The 19280-nt window shown below is 41.1% G+C and overlaps 1 protein-coding gene across 4 annotated transcripts; it reads left to right on the top strand.

Moving 5' to 3' along the window:
• Positions 1 to 2286: 2286 nt before the first annotated feature.
• LOC103710296 (transcription factor MYB17-like) lies at positions 2287 to 6110 on the top strand. 4 transcript variants are annotated; one of them, XR_016395731.1, is made up of 5 exons: positions 2287 to 2607; positions 3321 to 3450; positions 3743 to 4477; positions 5407 to 5514; positions 5621 to 6110. XR_016395731.1 is itself a non-coding variant. In XM_089923893.1 (4 exons), the coding sequence occupies exons 1-4, from the start codon at positions 2475 to 2477 to the stop codon at positions 5411 to 5413; spliced, it is 1005 nt and encodes a 334-aa protein (XP_089780019.1). In that variant the 5' UTR covers positions 2287 to 2474; the 3' UTR covers positions 5414 to 6110. The 4 variants fall into 4 exon arrangements, 2 of the variants coding, with proteins under 2 accessions (XP_089780019.1, XP_008794182.3); XR_016395732.1 differs by having other exon boundaries at positions 2289 to 2607; positions 3302 to 3450; XM_089923893.1 differs by having other exon boundaries at positions 5407 to 6110.
• The last annotated feature ends 13170 nt before the right edge of the window (positions 6111 to 19280 follow it).

Genomic DNA, 19280 nt, shown 5'->3' on the forward strand with positions numbered 1-19280 from the left:
CGGGGCTTTACTTCTGTTTTTCATAATCGCGTCTGACCCCGGAGCAGCGATGCCTGCTCGACACATGTGCTCGACGCCTTAATTTCCGCCTATGAATGGTCAAACCGTAGGAGCCCTCCCCAGAGAGATCGAACCCCATCCTCCTCGAAGAACCCCCAATAGTTAAAACCCCGCGAGAAAAGCCCTGAACCCGCAGCCAAAAATATCTCGAAACCAGAAGAGCAGCTGAGCTGAAGAAAATCCGAGCAATTTCTCATCAGCTGCGGGTGGCACGGGAGGATATCCTCCATGCGAGATAGCGTTCTGATCGTAGAGTGAGGATGATTTGGCCTCTATGATCGAGGAGGCTCGCGCACGACATTTCAAGTCAAATGGGCAATTTTTGCTCTTTGGTAAGGACGGATAGCAAAGGAGTAGCTTCTTGGTGACTGAGTGGCTTATGCCGATTATAGTGGACTCGGCGAGACTGACAGTTTACAGAATTAACAATTTACTAGATTCAAAGAGGGATCGATAGAGGAAGAAGGTGATTCGGAAGGTTTTTGAAGAGCAGTTGGGAGAGATGATTTTGGCTCTATCAGTCCCTACCGAGGGGTGTCTAACAATCTAGTTTGGATGCCGACGGAACGGTCGTGGGTGCGAGCTAGAGATCTTCACGCACTGATCAGCAGGGAGTCGGCGTGTCAGACTGCGGGTGGTTGGATATGGAGGCTGCGGATTCATTCCCGTGTAGCACTCTTCATCTGGAAGGTAGCTTGGGGCTGCCTTCCGACTAGGAGGTTGTTAGTTCGGTGCGACATGCGGGTCTCTCAGTATTGTGAGGCGTGTACAGATATCGAGGAGACTACCGAACATGTTCTTCTGCAGTGCTCTAGGGCTTGAAAGATATGGTGGTGGTCACCGGTCCCACTACCCAACTCGGTGGGCTCGGCACAGGACCTGATTCATGTGCTGTGAGATTCTATGCGGGGCCCCAGATCTGCTGAGGCGAGGATTCTTATGGCATACATATTCTACCACATTTGGCAGGACATGAATGCTGGTCTATTTGAGGGGAGGCGGTCGCCTCCAAGGATGGTGATGGATAAAGCGTCACTGCAGGTGAGGGAGGTCATTGCGGCTGCCTCTATATTTTCTTCTAGGATGGCTAGGGATATCTGGGGTGTTCCTCATGCTGGTTCAACGCCACGATTTGCCCTTATTTCTTGGGTACCTCCATCCCTTGGCTATCTCAAAGTAAACTTCGACGACGGAATGTTAGTGGATGGTGTGACTGGCGGAGTTGGATTTGTGATTAGAGATCACCATGGTAGGATGCTTGCTACAGAAGGGCGGCGCACGCCAGAGCTTACAGTAGTCGGGGTAGAGCTGCGGGCGACCTGGAAGGATATATTCTATGCTAGGTAGATACTTGGTACCGAGCGGGTATACCTCGAGGGGGATTCATCTATGGTGATCGACTAGATCCAGGGGGCAAACAGGTATGGTGATGGTCATCCCTTTATTCGGGAGACGCGCAGGATGGCTCAGATGATGGACGAGTTTCAAGTAGCACACGTATTTAGGAAGGCGAACAGGGCAACAGACTGGGTCGCCTTCTTTGTAACCCTGCATTTCGAGGATTTTTTTTGTGGACGTCTGTATTAGGCGCTTCCCCTCCTTTATCTTTGTTACTTTCCATGATCTGGCAGATTGTAGTTATGTTAGAACTATATGAAATAAGTAACTGTTTTTATAAAAAAAAAGAGTAGTTTTTTTTAAGGGTTACTCATGTCTACTAAAAAGGCTAATATGTGACTGGCTGGCCCTTACGCGGCGTATTACTCGAAAAAAAAAAAAAAAAAAGGATGAACTAAGCCAATGATTCCTACTCGTTTAGTCAGTTTTTTTTTAATTTGATTGGTTATAGTTAATATGTACGATGTGGTGAGATGGTGTTAAAAAAAAAAAAAAATCAGCTAAAATCTCTAATCCTAGTGTACGTACACTTATCTCTTCCCTTCTCTGAACTACCTTAAAAGCCAAGCAGGTCCCAAATGCTAGCCCTAACCCAAGCAGCGGGCTACGAGACCTACACCTTAGCCATGACCAACTTCTATCTGATCTCTGTACGTAAGCCCCGTCGCATTTACTTCTCTCTGCCGTTTCTTTTACGTGAGAATCTCTAAAATCTTCTGTTGCTGGTGGTTTTAAATTTGAGTTTGCTCTCCTTTTAGGAGGGCTTCTACGTACTTGTCTGTCTTATTGAATACGATCTGAGAGAAGCCTGATTTCAAGTTCTCTGGCTTGTCGCATTTCAGGCCCCCAGCATTTATAGCTCCCGGGCAGGCTAGAAGCATCCACAGCCTTGCAACTTCTAATCCCTTTCTTTCTTCTCTTCTCTATCTCTTATCTCTTTATCCTTTTGTGGTCTTTTGGGTGCGTGCGAATATTTTTATATAAGAGAGACGGCGCGTGCGGGCGCTAAAGTCGGAATGGGAAGGGCTCGCTGCTGTGACAAGCAAGGGCTGAAGAAAGGGCCCTGGACGCCGGAGGAGGACAAGATCCTCGTCGACTACATCCAATCAAACGGCCATGGTAGCTGGCGTTCCCTTCCACAACTTGCAGGTAGGTTGTCTTCTTTTCAATCTTTCAAATATTTTTCTTTCTCCTCTCCATGTTTTAAAAACTTTCCTCTTTGCTTCAAGAGTCGAGCTATGCTCTTGGACGAAACGTCCGCATAGTATTTTATGGGGGCTATCAATCTGCCGGTCGAATTTTCTTGTGCGATCTCGTGGACGGCGGATTGGGAGACCGTATAGGAATTTCTAGGCGGAAGACTGCAATTGCTGCTGCTGCCCAAATAATTTGAAAGACGAATTACAGTTTGGTGCCACAGCGAGTTTAGCGTTTTAGCCGTGCAGTTGTCTCGAGCTTTCCCTTTTAATTTCAGCGGGTTCTCTCGGGAGAAACTGGCGTTTCTATCAGTCTTATTTACTTGCACACTTCAAAACAAAAGGCTTCCTTTAAAATATTCCCTCCTTCTCATCCACACGTATTATCTCTCTTAATGTCAAAACTGTATCATTAAACAGAACAGAAAAGCCGTGAGAGCCCAGTTGTGTCATTATCTCGTCCTAATCCAGCACTGTCCAAATCTTTGTCCTCTGCAATGTATGATGCCATGTTTACGTTGGGTTATCTTTATCATGCAACATGATGTCTATTGTCCATTTGTTTTCTGCTGGCATGCAAGTAAGGTAACGTAAGGTAATGCAATGTAATTGAGTGTGGGGCTAAACTAAATTAAGCTTAGGCGTAGGTGGTGGTAATAAATGCAGGTCTTCTTCGGTGCGGAAAGAGCTGTCGGCTCCGGTGGACCAACTATCTGAGGCCAGACATCAAGCGTGGTCCCTTCACCCTTGAGGAGCAGAAGTCCATCATCCAGCTCCACGGGATCGTCGGTAACAAGTATGCGTCAAAGAAACTTCATCATAATAATATGCAATAATATCATCCACTTATATTATATATGGAGCACTCCTTCTGTTTCAAATACAATGGGGCCCACTGCCATAAATATTTTGATACTCCATCATGACGGGGACTACTATACTTTTTCTCTTTTTTGTTGGCCATTCTTGCCGGATCATGTCGATGTCGTGATTCCCAGACTCAATTTATTGCACTGATCTCACGCCGTCCCATCCCATTGGCCTTTGTTTTTTTTGTCTTTGCCTCTCATCTAAACTCTTCATCGCAGGTGGTCCACCATAGCTGCCCATTTGCCCGGACGGACTGACAACGAGATCAAGAACTACTGGAACACCCACCTCAAGAGGCGCCTCCTCCGCATGGGCATCAACCCCGACACCTACGCCCCCGCCACCTTCACCTCCTCCCCCGGAACCACCGGCGGCGGCGCTTCTTCCTCCTCCTCTTTCCCCGCCACCCGCCACATGGCCCAGTGGGAGAGCGCCCGTCTGGAGGCCGAGGCCCGGCTGTCCAGAGAGTCCCTCCTCTTCTCCTCCGCCGCCTCCGCCTCTGTCTCCACCTCCCATCATTCCGAGAGCACCCATCCCAAGCCGGGGCCCGACTTCTTCCTCCGCATCTGGAACTCCGAGGTCGGCGACGCCTTCCGGAAGCCAGTTTCTGCACCCCAGGAGAGCGCCCCCTGGGCCGGGTCCTCGCCGGAGTCGTCGTCGTCCACGAAGCAGAGAACAGCTGTGACCGTCTCGGCGATGGCGGCGGTGAAGGGGGAGCCGTCGACGGAGAACAAGAGCTGCGTGTCGGGCGGCGGCGTTGAAGGTGGTGGTGGGGATCAGGTGGCCGGGGTGGACTCGTCGGGGTCGAACGCGGTGGAGGGCACGTCGGAGGAGTCGTACGAGCTGTACCTGGACTTCGGTGGCGACGAGCTGGGACTGTTCTCCAGCCATCTCGGGAGCTTTTCCCTCTTCTCTGGCGACCTCCACGACGCGTCGCTGGACACGGCATTCAAGTGACCGAATTTAATTGCCCCTCGTTTTCTTTTATGTTATCGCTAATGGAGCAGTACGAGGAGTAGGGATTTAGTTACTGCCATGATTTTTGCTAATGAAATATGGTGTTATGGGATTTCTCTTCGACCTTGTTAGCCTAGCTTGGAGGGGTGTCACACTGTCACGTTTTGGCCGGGATATTTGGTTTCCAGCTTCTGTTTAAAACGTGAAAGTAGGGGATCTAGGGTAGAATCCGATGGATGTTGTTGCTAAGGAGTTTTGGAACGGGTGATGATCCTGCTGTAACTATTGAGCTATTTATACCTACAAGACCATATTATCTAACATAAATTTTTAGTTTGTCTTCAGAATATATATGAACTGTTTTCTGTTGGAATAGATCGAAGAGAATCGGTCTCATTACACTAAATTCAGCGTAAAAGACACGATGTATCTATGTCTCCACTCTTGCATTAACCTGCATTTCGTTGTTTTTAGCTTTGGTCATTTTATCCAGCCGCTTTGTAATTCGATATATGGATTTAACACTAATTCAGGATACTTCTAAGTCTAAGGCCATGCTTGGATGCTCCGGTTGATAATCTGATTAGGGAGGGTCAGAAGTCAGAAGCTCTTGTGGAATCAAAAGGAGATTTAAATAGAGCCCGTGATAAATTTTCTAATTGGATCTCTAGAGAAAATTGGAATAAACTAATTGACATTTGGATTTTTCCAGAATGGAAGAAGAAATCAGTAGCCAACAAAAAAAATAGAAACACCATGAAGAATGGTAGCATCTCCCGTGGAGGATCAATCATATTTGTCAATTATGACGAACGACTCGTATACATCTTTATTCAATTGAATTTATATAATAATTTTTATATTATTTTTCAATCATTTCAAATCAGCCCATTATATATTAATAAATTTTTTTTCTTTTTTGTAGAAAATAAAGTTCGGTAGGAAGCCAACAATAGTTGAATCTTTTAATCGGATGCATAAGACAAAGCAAGGCATGGAAGGATATGTGGATAAGAGAAGTGAAGCTATCATGGTATGTATAATTTCTTTATGATTCATAAATATTATTGAGTTTGCTCATGTTTATCTCTTGGTTGATTTACCATAATGTTTTTCTTTGCTTTCAAATCAACTGGTAGACAAAGTATTCAGCTGAATACTCCAAAAAATATGGTGATGCCTCTACCTTAGATGCTTCACCACGTGATTATAACTTGTGGTTTGAGGCAACTGATGTCCCAACTCATGGCCGTGTCTATGGCTTTAGTCCTTTAGAGGATCTCACTGGAATTATTGGGCAATCATCATCCTCTTCCACCTCTATAAGTCAAGCTCCAGAGTTGTACACGCGTGAAGACTTTCTAGGTATTCTTGAGCACAAAAAGAAACCGTGGCAAGAGGAGGTTCTTCAAAAGATAAGAGAAGAGATTGGCTTTGGACCAAGGCATGCAAATCAGAAGAGTAATGGTGATTCTGGTTTTGCTGTTCATGCTTCATTATGATTGCTTTTGCCTTAGATGATAGGTCTTTGCATTCTTATAAGGAATGAAATCATTGTTGATTTCTATGACATACTTTTGGACTTTGACTTTGATGGATTTATGACATATTGATGCCTATTTTGAATGACATGTTAAATGACTTTTGCATAATGTTGAATGCCTTCGCTATTAATTATTATTATTATTATTATTATTATTATGAGCCAATCAATGTACCAAATGTACCAGATTATTGAAATGTGATCAGTGACCAAATTTGGTTACTGAATTATTTACCAAGTATTGTGACGAGCAACCATAAACTTAGTGACAAGCTTTTGGTTACTAAAAATTGATTTTGCTCAGTAAGTTATGACAAATTAGTGATGGTAACCTTGTCACTAAGTCAGTGACAGGATTAATGACAAATTTAGTAATAAAATTTGTGACCATGTCTGTGACGACTAAATCTGTCACTGAAGATGACAGATTAGTGACCAAACTAGTGACCGAATTCTGTGACAAAATCAGTGACCAAGTTACCTTCGTCACTACTCAGTGAGTGATTAGTGACGGAAAATACATAATTTCTTAAATATTTAACTCTTGGATTTGTAATGGTTTCGTGACGGTGGTTCAGTCACGGAGTTTAGTGACGGAAATCGCCGTCGTCACTGAAAATTTTATGACGCGTGTTTTTGTAACCAATTCAGTGACGGAAGCTCCAATCAGAAATTTTGTATTAGTAACCGGAAACACGGTATAGTGATGGAAATTCCCGTCACTATACTTGTGTTTTCTGGTAGTGGTTTTTGTGAAGATGGTGACCACAAGATGAGCTTTATTAGTGCTAGAAATGTTAAGAACATGCAAGTCCTGCAAGAGCCGGGGACAGCAAGTCACCCTTATTGTATGGCATTCTAGTAAGCATAGGTTGATTAGGCATCCAACCAACCACTCTACAAATAGTATATTAAGATTTTGATATATATGCTTGTTGGAAGATGCAGCATTGAGCATGTCAAGTATCGTGTAAAGTATGGGATACGATGCTATGGTTCAAGATTTTTTGTAAAAAAAAATTATGATGTAAATGATAAATATACTTGCACTTTAATTTAGTCAAGAGAAGGATGAGTTTTCTTAACTTATTGAACTCGAATTCTCAAAAAATTTATAAAAAAATTGAAAATTTGGTGAAAGTATGATTAAGGTTTTTGGTTTTTTCATTGATGATTCGTAAATTGAGATACATTGTCTCTATGTATGCTAGTGAGGTTCGTTTTTTATAATTTAGGTCGATTTTTTTTTTCTAGTTTAAAAAGGACTAACTTTTTAAAAAAAGATATGACTAATGAAAATAAACATAAAAAACTTAAAAATCTGCTACAAGAAATTAATGAGGAAATTTAGAGTTTTTTCATTTGGTTTTCATTAGCTATGATAACGGTTTTATATACACTTCATACGGGATCAACATCCCAACGTCAAAAAGATTGTACAAGATTTGGTCCATGAAGCATGTGAAGAAAGTCCACATAAATATAGACAATCTTAGGCTAGAAACATGTGATGAAATTTGATTAAGAAATGGAATGCATTTGAATTGCATAGCTAGCCATATCAAGAAATGATTTACATCACATGGAATTGCATAACTTTGTCATATTTTCCCATACAGTGAAAGATTCCTTTAAATAGCTCATCACGAGAAGTAGTCCTTTGGTTCTAGATTTGTTGGTCAGAAACTCGGAGAGACAGACAGAGAGAGGACTCTCTCATACTTGCAAACTCCTAGGATGAGAAGCCTTGTTTTTGGCAGGAACCAGCCTGGAATCGACGAAGAATCTAGGAAAGAGCAGCGAAGGAACATGGTCTCCGGCAATAGAGAGTAGGTTCTTAACCGGTGTGATTATATGAGATTACATAGCTAGCCATCTATAGCGAATTTGGTTGCATGATTTTCATCACTCCCCCTCAAGTTGGGCATGGAAGTTCATAATGCCTAACTTATAAATAATGAAACGAAATGTATCTTTGCCCAAGGCTTTGGTGAAAACATCAGCTAACTAATCAATAGAAGAAATAAACTTGGTATGGAGTCGGCTGGACTGGATTTTCTCATGAATGAAATAGATATCTAATTTGCTATGCTTAGTGTGTTCATAGAATGCAGGATTGATGAAGATATGAAAAGTAGCTTTATTGTCACAATACAATATCATAGATATAAAATGAGTGATACCTATATCATGGAGCAAGTATTTTATTCATTGCTTCTCAAAGGCTATTGTAACTATGGCATGATACTTGGCTTCGATGGAGGAGCACGAGATAGTGACTTGTTTCTTTGTCTTCTAAGAAATAGAAGAACTAATGAAAATGCAAGAACTAGTAGAAGAGTGCCAAGTCTTGAGACGACTGCTCTAATTTGAGTGACAACAAGTCGTACGATGAAGAAAACTAGAAGAATAAAGAAGAATGCCTTAGCTAGGGGTGCCTTTAAGATAGCAAACAAGTGGAGGGTGGCATTAAGGTCAAACTTATGTGGTGGATGAATAACTTAACTACGAATATGGGTTGGGTAGATAATGTCAAGTTGAATGACTGTGGGGTAGATGAGTCAGCCAATGAGACGATGGTAGGAAGAAGGATCATTAAGCAATGACCCATCAAACACTGTGAGCTTCAAGTGTTGCTCCATAGGGGTCTCCGCAGTTTTGGCTCCCAAGAGACCCATATCTTCTAAAATTTTTGAAGTATATTTTCATTGTGAAAGATTGATGCCTTTGTTAGATTAAGCAACCTCAATGCCAAAAAAGTATTTCAACAATCCCAAATCTTTAATATAAAATTTGACGTGGGGATAGGACTTAGATATATCAATAGCCACAATATCATTACCTCTAAGGATGATATTGTCAACATAACACATGATGAAGAGTTGGGATGTACCTTGAATACAAAAGAAAAATAGAATAATCGGCATGGGACTGAGAGAAGCCAACTTCAAGTAAGGCTTGAGAGAACTTTTGACCTTGATTCTGTCCTTGGCGAGAGTAACATGGGAGAATTTTCATATAGACTTATTCATAGAGTTCTCCATATAAATACATTATTAATGTCAAATTGATGAAGATCTCAACTATGAACGACAACAATGTTGCGTAAGCAACGAATTGCAAGAAGTTTGGCGACTGGAGCAAAAGTCTCATAGTAGTCAATGCCTTCCAGCTGTGTAAATCCCTTAGCCCCAAGCCTGACCTTATATCACTCTATAGTACTATCAGATTTGTATTTGATTTTATATACCCATTTGCAACCAACAGATTGTTTCCATGAAGGTACAGTGGTAACGGTCCAAGTATTATTTGCTTCAAGGGCTTGAATTTTTTTCTTCATTACCTCTCACCACTAAGGGGATTTGATAGCCTATGAAAAAGTTTTAGGTTTCATAATACAAGTGAGGACAGAGAGAAAAGCACAATGAAAGGTGGAAAATTTGTCATATGTCAAATAGTTAGAGAGTGCAAAAGATATACTTGGGCATAAAATCACCAAGGATGAGGATTTTTGGTGTGAGGCTCTTGAGGTAGTGATAGTGGAGCAATAACAATCCTTTAGATAGGTAGGTCACTTAGTAAGCTGATAGAGTGATGCAAGGGGTTTGATTTAATGTCACAAGATGATGTAGGAAAGTGACTAGGAGAAGATGATGCGTCTGAGGTTGACGAGGATATGGATGGGGATATAGACCTGGTGGAGGAAAACTCATGGTTAAGGGATGATGTGGTGATGTTATATGGAATAGTGGGCTGGTATTCACACTATATCTCAATAGTCTTGCTAGCAACCAAGAGCAATCATCACATGGCTTAAGCTTGATAAAATTGGAGTAGGTGAGAAACATGTGACTCTTGCAAAGATCGAATAGGTTTGGCTATAAAATCATACTAAAGGTGGAAACCTAGGCCAAATAGTTAAAATTTAGCCATGATGTGGATAAACTGGCTAAAACATCAAGTTTTAGCTATTAGTTGGTAGAAGACCAAGAATAGAAGACTATGTTGTAGGCCGAACAAGAATGGCCAACACAAACTACGTTAGAATAAATTGAAGGCTGATTAGACATGACTATCGTTCTAGTCTTATGTACATGTGGAGTGGAAGGACAATTGGTAGTAGTTATCAAAATCATCAGGAGTAGAGATTAGATGTCAGAAGCAACCATCAAAACGGATGGTTATTGTGTTTGAGAGTAGTTATTATATATTAGTATAAATAACTAAAAGTGTGTTATAGATGGAGTCTTTGACAATCAATCCAATCAATTTATCTCAGTTGTTTATCCTATGACTAGGTATAACTTACATTATCTATCATAGCCCCATGCTTCTTGACCTTTACCATAGCCTAATGCTATACAACTATCGTAGCTCAACGCTACAACCTTCTACTGTAGCCTAGCTTTACACCCCTATCCTACTCCATCTTCTTCGATCAGTAGTACAATAGTGGTAAAAGTCCTTAAATGTCAAGAAACCTCAACCCACACTACTCTTTATCCTCCCTTTGTGCCACATCTTTTCGACTAGCCCAAAGCCGGTGGCAAGTCTCGCCTAGGTAAGTTTGGTGGCATGCTCTCTACCTCAACATATGGAGTTCTTCGGAGTTCTCAAGTTCCCTGGCTCTCTCTGAATGTGATGGAAAGGGTAGTAACAAGTGATTTAGCATGTCCGGTGGGACACTGTGTAGTCATCATCATGCTATGTTTGGTGTAATAGTTGCATAGACACAATCATGCCACTAAAGGAAATAAAGGAAGTAGCTGTAGAGAAAGCAACTGCAATATTAAGACCATGTTTGGAGCAATAAGCAACATCTTCGACTCTAATAGCAGGATGGCTTGAAAGACTTGTGTCCATAATTGAAAGCCAATATGCAAGACCATAGTATAACCAACGAGTCCTATGGTGAAGATAGTCAGTCCCATCCTTGTGATGGATGAATTGGTTTATTAGCTAGTGTGGGAACGTATTGCGGACTATGAAGCATCAAAATAGGGAGTTCGGCCGATCATGATATAACAACCGAGGATGATACCATGGAGATCTTGAAATTTGCTTACTGATATACCATAGAAGTTAAGCAAGCTAAGTTGTAGAAAATTGAACCATTAATGTAAAGGCTGATTCAGCCTACGACCTAGCATTATGTATGATCGAAGACCCTCTTATGAATTATGGATAGTATGTGTCTTGATACTATGCAATATAATTACTCAACAATTAGAGAAGTGCTGAATTTAGTTACTAAGAAGCGCATGGAGGAGCTATTTCTTAGAATAGAGAAAGATGGGGCCTGAATACATCCCAAGATCCATCTAATCCACAATGGATGAAATTTGAAGCTCTCTAAAAAGTTACTGATCACAAAGCTCTATCTCATCCTATCAAAAGCTCTCTTCATATCCAGTTTGATATCCTTCAGGCTCCTCCATCCTGGGGCATGCTGGAGGTCAAACATGAACTCGTGGGCAATGAGCATGTTGTCGAAGATGCACCGCCCCCCAACAAAAGCCTCCTGCTCAGGGCTAATTAGTCTGGGAAGGAGGCCCCTTACTGTGCACTAGAATCTTCCCAATGGCTTTATACTAAATAGTACAGAGGCTGATTGGACGAAAGTAGCTCGGTTCCGTAGGACCCTGTCCCCTTCGAAATTAGAGTGATGAAGGTCCGTTTCCAGTCCCGTGGCATTGTAGCTATAATAAAGAACTGTTAAACCGCCGCTGTCACATTATGCCTAATTATATGCCAATACCTTTGGAGAAAAACCATCTGGCCTCGGGGCCTGTGAAAGTGAATCCTAGGTTCTTCGGTGTTAAGCATGCTGAATTTTTTTTTAAAAAACCATGGCTGAACTTGATCGGGTTGCCTACGTACCCCTTCATAAGGGGGATCAAGCCATACGTAATTCTTTTTAAGTTTCAAAAAATGCAGCGAAAAAATCGAATCAAATAATTTAATTCATGCATGCTTACAAGATCAAGATATGAAAAACTAAGCCAAATTATTAAGTCTTAAATCAGTCAAATAGAAGACTAAGGCAAATATACTGGTCTCAGATTTTCAAGAATTGAAAACTATTTTATAGGTTAAATAAAGGAAGACGACCAAAAACAAGCTATGTCAGGATAAGTTAAAGACTAATAAGGCATGATTATCAGCCTGATAGTCATAGAATGATTATACTTGTGCAATGTGGAAGATGATTGGCAGGAACCGATAGGGGCAAGGATCAAACGTGAGAAACGACTATTGAAGTGGACTGTTGTAATATTTGCTGATAGTTATTATATATTTGTATAAATAAGTAAAATTGTATTCTATAAAAAATCTTTTGACAATCAAGTAATCCAATTCATTTATCTTATCTTTAACTTATCTCTATTCATAGGAGTAAGGATAACTTAGTTTTTGTACCATAGCTCAATGCTACATCTCTTATTATAGCTCCACGCTATAACCTTACCATAATCCCGTGCTAAAATCTTTCCACTATAGCCCCATGCTAAGTTTCTTTTTAGATAAATCTCCTTCGAAAGGTGGTGTGATAGTGGCAAAAATTCTTGATAGTCAAGATACCTAGATCTATGTTTTTTCTTCATATCAACATCCTTCCAGTTGATCCAACACCAATGGTGCACCCAGCATTACTAAAATTTGTCATCACCTACCAACTAGCCGAGTTTTCTAAAACTTTATAACATATTTAACCCATCAAAAAAATTTCAAGTAAATCCATATTAAAAAAAATCAATTTCATTAAATTTATTTCCCCTCTAATTATTATTATTTTTTCATGAGAGTATGTAAAAGATATTATGCACCATCCGATATTAATAAAGTATATGTAAGATAGCTTTAATTAATCAATGATCACTAATATATATATAAAACTATTTTCAAATAGATTGTAGTTGAATGAAGTTGTAAATGGCATATTTAAATTATTAAAATATTTTAAATACATCAAAAGCATATAATATCAATGTATAACTGTTACATCTAAAAGATATTGGATATATGTAATATTAACTAGTAAAAAAATATCTTGAAGTACATATATTTGAAAAAGAATCAATCACATATTTAGCAATGAAATATTATTGTTGTAGAAAATCAAAATTATTTTGCATAATTTATGACAAAGTTAAACCATAAAAAATTGACATAAAAAATTATTAGGTATAAAACATGTATATGTGACAAGATCCATTACATCATTAAAAAGTTAATATTTTGCAACAAAACTATATATGTTTCTAATAAATATATATTTAATGAGGAAACACTATCATTGCTAAATCATATAATTAATTTGCAACCAAAACTATTCTCTCGTGGGAGTTATACAATGATGTATAAATGACAAATTCCAAATAATTAGTATTATGCAACAAAATTATATATTGCCAATAAAGATATATTTAACTATGAAATATTATCTTTGCTAAAAGTTAATAGATAATTTTTTTTTGCTAAAACGGATGTATCACACATAGCGGGTATGAATACATCCAAAAAAGTCAAAAGATAACAAATCCCGAAATGCACCGGGTAGTTCCCTTTCCCCCAGCCATGGGATCTCCCCAAAGTGGTTAGCCACATAGAAAGCTATCCAATCTGCTGCCCCGTTGGCCTCTCGATATACATGTTTGGCCTACAGGGCCATCCCACCCCTCACCATCCCCCGAATATCCCTAAGGAGAGGATTGTAATCACCCACTCCTCCCACACTTTGCTAGATCCATCCAATGACAGTAGCCGAGTCACCCTCCAATACTAAGGTATTGGTCTACAACATGCACTAGGCATACCTTAAGTCGGTCCAAGCAACCCTCAACTCCGCCTCTGGGATAGAGGTATCGAAAATCTGACAACCACCAGCCGCAACCACCCTGAAGTCTTTACCCCTAATGACGACGCCCGCTCCTCCCCTACTATCGCCATCTAGTACACATCTGTCAAAATTAATCTTGAGAAAGCTTGGGGGTGGGGGCTCCCAGGTAAAGAATACCAGGCGAGACGCTCTAGGAGCAAGATAGGAGCCCCAGATGTCCTGAGTTATCAAGGTACCATTCAACAGATGTGATTGAGTCATCTCAGCTGCCTGGCTCTGGGCCCTCTCAGCAACGAACCTTGGTGGGGGCAACTCTCACCAAACGTCCATGCATTCCTGGATAGCCATATATGGTATGCTATACAAGTAACCATAGTAGCCACCTGCAAAAATAATTACCAACAAAAATAATTTTTATCATAAATTTTGTTAACCCAAAATGTTTGATTTTGATGATACAAAATAATTGAGTAGAAAGTTTACTAATCAGTTGTTTAGAGAGTACTAAAATGCTTGTAGGAAGTCAAGAAAAAAATCTTTCTATAACTCTCAATATGGAGAAATGAAACTTAACTATCTAAAGCTCTATACAAAAAGAATCGACTCCAAGAACACCTTGAAACGACCCTTGGATGTTCACATGCAATTACAACAAATTTCAACTTAGGCTATCTCAAGAGTTGACCCTAGAATATAACAAGTCGACCCTGGCACACTGATATAGACTAATACGCCTTTACGAGTTGACATCTATCAAATAAGTTGACCCCAAAATAGACTCAGAAGAAAGACAAAGAGCAATAAAATTCAGCTTTGTTGTGGTTCAAATTTGGCCCGAGGGTGACCACGTCGGTGGAGCCGAGGGAGTCACCGATGGTTGAAAGGGGAAGATGGAATCCAACTCCTGCGCGACGGCCGCAGTCCTGCACAAAGCCTCAACGGTGTTTTCCGGTAAGGGCCCTCCGACGATCAAGTTAGAGTGGATAAATTTGGTCTAGCCAAAAAGGTCCCCTAGAAATTACCTGACCGAGCTATTTATAGCCTCGGTGGAGTGGCCTAGGTGGCGGAGGTACTGTCAGTCCTCATCATGAGGGGCCGTGGCTCTGAGCCGGATGGTGCACAGCTCAGGTTGGCTGGTGACGTGCAGTACAACCCGTTCTTGAGAATGGTAGGATGTTGACAGTCACGACAGGGTATGGCCGGAGTAGTCAAGGTGCCGTCTGACTGCTGTTGGCCGGTTATGGAGACATGAGACGATAGTGTGGTCAAGTACGGCCACGTAGGTGGGCATAGGCCCGTACATGGGTATGGTCATTGGCAAGGCCGAGCTCGTTAAGTAGTCGCATCATGCATTTGATGAAGTCGGCTCGGCGGGTGCTAGGAGTAGCTCGGGTTCCCGGATTCCGAAATATGCTCGATGGAGTGCCCCGAGCACGAGAGTCGGAGCGTATTGCTAGGGTCAGCGCCCCGAGCTTGGTCGGAACGGGCCGACGATTGTCTGGAGGTATCCCGTGCTTGGTCGGGGGAGTCGGCAAATGTCTGGAGTTGGTAGAGCTTTCGACGGAGTTCCAAGAACGAGCTGGCCCTGGGCCGAAGTGAAGATTCAATCGTCTGTCATTGGTGTTTACTGGGCCGAAACTAGGCGGCCTTTTAGTTGTGGGCTGGACGATCCATTTTTCCCTCTATCAAGCTTATTGACAAGTCAACCCATGAAGTTCACGATTCGACTCTAGTTGAACAAGAGTCGACTTCAAAAGCAAACGAATCAACCCCGAATGGTCACAAACACAAGATAGAAATCAGTAAAAAATGACATGTTAATGAGTCGACCCATGATGATCACGAGCTGATTCCAGCTGAATAAGAGTCAACCCAGAAGCAAACGAGTTGGCCCCTAAATGGCCATACACAAAAAACAAAAAGTAGTAAAAAATAGCTTATTGACGAGTTGATCCTTAAAGATAATGAGTCAACTGCTATTAAAGGACGAGTCAACCCCTAAACCAAAAGAGTCGATCGTACAATGACCACAGGTAAAAGAGCATAGTAAAAACAACAATTATTTCGAGTCGTTCTTCGAAGATCGCGAGTCGACCCCTAAAGATCAATAGTCGACTCTTAAAGAAATCGAGTCGACCCGTTTGCGCTTGACAATAGTAATGACTAATTTTCTGTAAATTAGAAAGACCATTGTTGTTTCACAATGGCTCTTTCAGCCTCTCTAATGACTGGAATATCTTCCAACCACTCTACGGTTGTATAAATGCATAGAAACACCAAAAGGAAGATAAGAGAAGTGATTGAGGATCAAAACAAAAAAAAAAAAAAAGTCTTTTGAAAAGAAAGAAAATGAGTTCACAAAAAAAAAATAATATTCAAGTGCATTCAATAAGAACTAAAAGATCACATCCTCCATTATTGAGAAAGTTGGTGAAGAGCATTCAAGTTCATTCAGGGCCAACCTAATGCTATCTAAGTATCATATATCATATTTATCATAAATATACAAATAATAGAAATCTAAATATAAATTTATGTAAAACAGTGAGAGAAATTATTTTCACCAGTTCCTTGAGAGTATAACTTGATTCCGTGTACATTCCTTAATGCCAATACCATGTATTATGTAAGATTGTCTTACTCTACTTACACCCAAAATGATGTTGGCCCTAAGAAAACCATTCTTGAGGCTTATTAAATTGCGTCACCAACAAAGAGCCTACCCTGGATAAGTGCCTTTCGTCTAAGAGGCCCACTCAAGGTACCGTAAGAGGCCTATCAGGGAAGTCCAGCCCAATCAATGACCACTTCTACCGTAAGATTTAACCCATGATAGTTTTCCGTTGCCCTTTCTCCCAACGTCTCCTCCCATTTCCTTCATATCACAGAAAAATACTCCATTAATATATATATATATATATATATATATATATATATATATATATATATATATATATATATATATATATATATATATATATATATATATATATATATTGTCACGCCCCCGCCTCTGCGAGGCACGTGAGGCACCTAGTGCCCACGTGGGGGCCATATGAGGGGAGAACATGGGGCTCCCCTGCCAGATATTGTCCGGTTCTGGGGCTTCACGCAAACGTCCTTCACTCCTCCCCGGTTTTGTTTTCCACCCAAAACGCGTCCGCAGGATTTGGAGACACCCGCCTCATATGCCCACACTCTGGAACGAATCTTTCCGATGTGAGACTATTGGGCCTCACACCCTTCCCACCATCGGACAAGAGCCATCCTCGGCTCTAATACCAAAATGTCACGCCCCCGCCTCTGCGAGGCACGTGAGGCACCTAGTGCCCACGTGGGGGCCATATGAGGGGAGAACATGGGGCTTCACGCCAACGTCCTTCACCCCTCTCCGGTTTTGTTTTTCACCCAAAACGCGTCTGCAGGATTTGGAGACACCCGCCTCATATGCCCAGGCTCTGGAACGAGTCTTTCCGATGTGGGACTATTGGGCCTCACACCAAATGTCACGCCCCCGCCTCTGCGAGGCACGTGAGGCACCTAGTGCCCACGTGGGGGCCACATGAGGGGGGAACACGAGGCTCCCCTGCCAGATATTGTCCGGTTCTGGGGCTTCACGCAAGCGTCCTTCACCCCTCCCCGGTTTTGTTTTCCTTCCAAAACGCGTCTGCAGGATTTGGAGTCACCCGCCTTATATGCCCAGGCTCTGGAACGAGTCTTTCCGATGTGGGACTATTGGGCCTCACACCCTTCCCACTATCGGACAAGAGTCGTCCTCGGCTCTGATACCAAATGTCACGCCCCCACCTCTGCGAGGCACGTGAGGCACCTAGTGCCCACGTGGGGGCCACATGAGGGGGGAACACGGGGCTCCCCTGCCAGATATTGTCCGGTTCTGGGGCTTCACGCAAGCGTCCTTCACCCCTCCCCGGTTTTGTTTTCCTCCCAAAACGCGTCTGCAAGATTTGGAGTCACCCGCCTTATATGCCCAAGCTCTGGAACGAGTCTTTCTGATGTGGAACTATTGGGCCTCACATATATATATATATATATATATATATATATATATATATATATATATATATATATATATATATATATATATATATATATATATATATATATATATATATTTCAACTAGCCAGATTATTTTCTAAGTACTCTCAAGCAATCAACTTATCAAGAGTCAATTTATGATTCATGATTTTTTTTTTATCAATTATTCACGACGTACCAAAGAACAGTCGAGGCTTAGAAACTAATAATGCTATCTGTTGGTGGACGTAATAATATATTTTGATATTATCTAGTTTTGTTGCTTCCTTCGTGCTTTTACATGAATAAACAGTCAATATTTTTGAACTGTATAAAATATTTCAAAACTTACGGCAACTTTTCACCATTTTCACTTTTCAAATTAATTGTATATGTTTCTCCGTGGCCAATTGCATGTGAATGTGCACTTTGTGAATACGTATCATCACAAGTTTCATTACTTTTAAATATCCAATAACTCATCACAACATTTTATAAGTTTTGCTTTCTAAAATAAAACAAGTCTCTGAATTTTAAAACAAATGATATATGAGGAAGAAGCTGTTGAAGGAAAACTAGCTTGAGGATGAGGTATGCTTATATTTCACCTGCTGTCATTAAATTTAGCCACCAAAGAATGGTTTTATACATGTATACTTATGCATCCAAAAACCATGTATGGGCCTCATTGAGGTAACAACAATGGAAGCCTCACTTAACATATGTCAAATTCTTCATCGTTCATGCCTAAACAAGAGCTTTGCTGCAACAACATGAAGCTCCAAATGGATTGCTGGAAACCGGGGGAAAAGAAACCTACCATTAATTCAAATTTAAGTTTAATTTTGTTGGGGAGATTAGGGTGAGACCCTCCATGCCTGTTAGTATTATCATTAAGTTCTATTTAACATCATCTTTTGGACAACTTCAGTTTCAACAGCCTCATATTCTACATGCCTTAAGTGTATATGTCTGTTAGTATTGCCATCATTTTTGTTGTTTTATGTAAGCAGGTAGACGAACCACCACCACGAGTTTTTGACCCCCAATTTCCGACTTAAAACTGGTACCTAAGCAGCGAGCTGTTTCTGAAAGGGAGTGGATAAGAAAAACACTGATAAAATGAGATCGTAATTTGCAAGCCTTGCGGATCCTTACCAAGGGTCGAGATTTGACATAGCCTTTCCAAATGTGTTGTCAAAATTACTTTTAAAAAGAAAAACTAAAATATACTTAATTTGAAGCTAAAGTGCAATTTTCTCCACGGGTCTTCTTCCTGCGGTGCAGGATGGAGTCAGATTTATGACACTATCGCTCCTAGAGCCGAGTTGAGAGTTGCATGGGCAGGCATTAGTTATGCAATACTCTATTTACGGGCTG

The sequence above is a fragment of the Phoenix dactylifera genome, chromosome 6 (genome assembly GCF_051530095.1).
Source record: "Phoenix dactylifera cultivar Ajwa chromosome 6, Ajwa_hap1_PhDact_Kaust_v1.1, whole genome shotgun sequence".
NCBI lineage: Eukaryota > Viridiplantae > Streptophyta > Magnoliopsida > Arecales > Arecaceae > Phoenix > Phoenix dactylifera.

Coding starts and splice junctions, on each gene's coding strand:
- LOC103710296 (XM_089923893.1), top strand. CDS start 2,475: ATGGGAAGGGCTCGCTGCTGTGACAAGCAAGGGCTGAAGAAAGGGCCC. Junction 2,608..3,320: donor TTCCCTTCCACAACTTGCAG/GTAGGTTGTCTT, acceptor TAATAAATGCAG/GTCTTCTTCGGTGCGGAAAG. Junction 3,451..3,742: donor CACGGGATCGTCGGTAACAA/GTATGCGTCAAA, acceptor TCTTCATCGCAG/GTGGTCCACCATAGCTGCCC.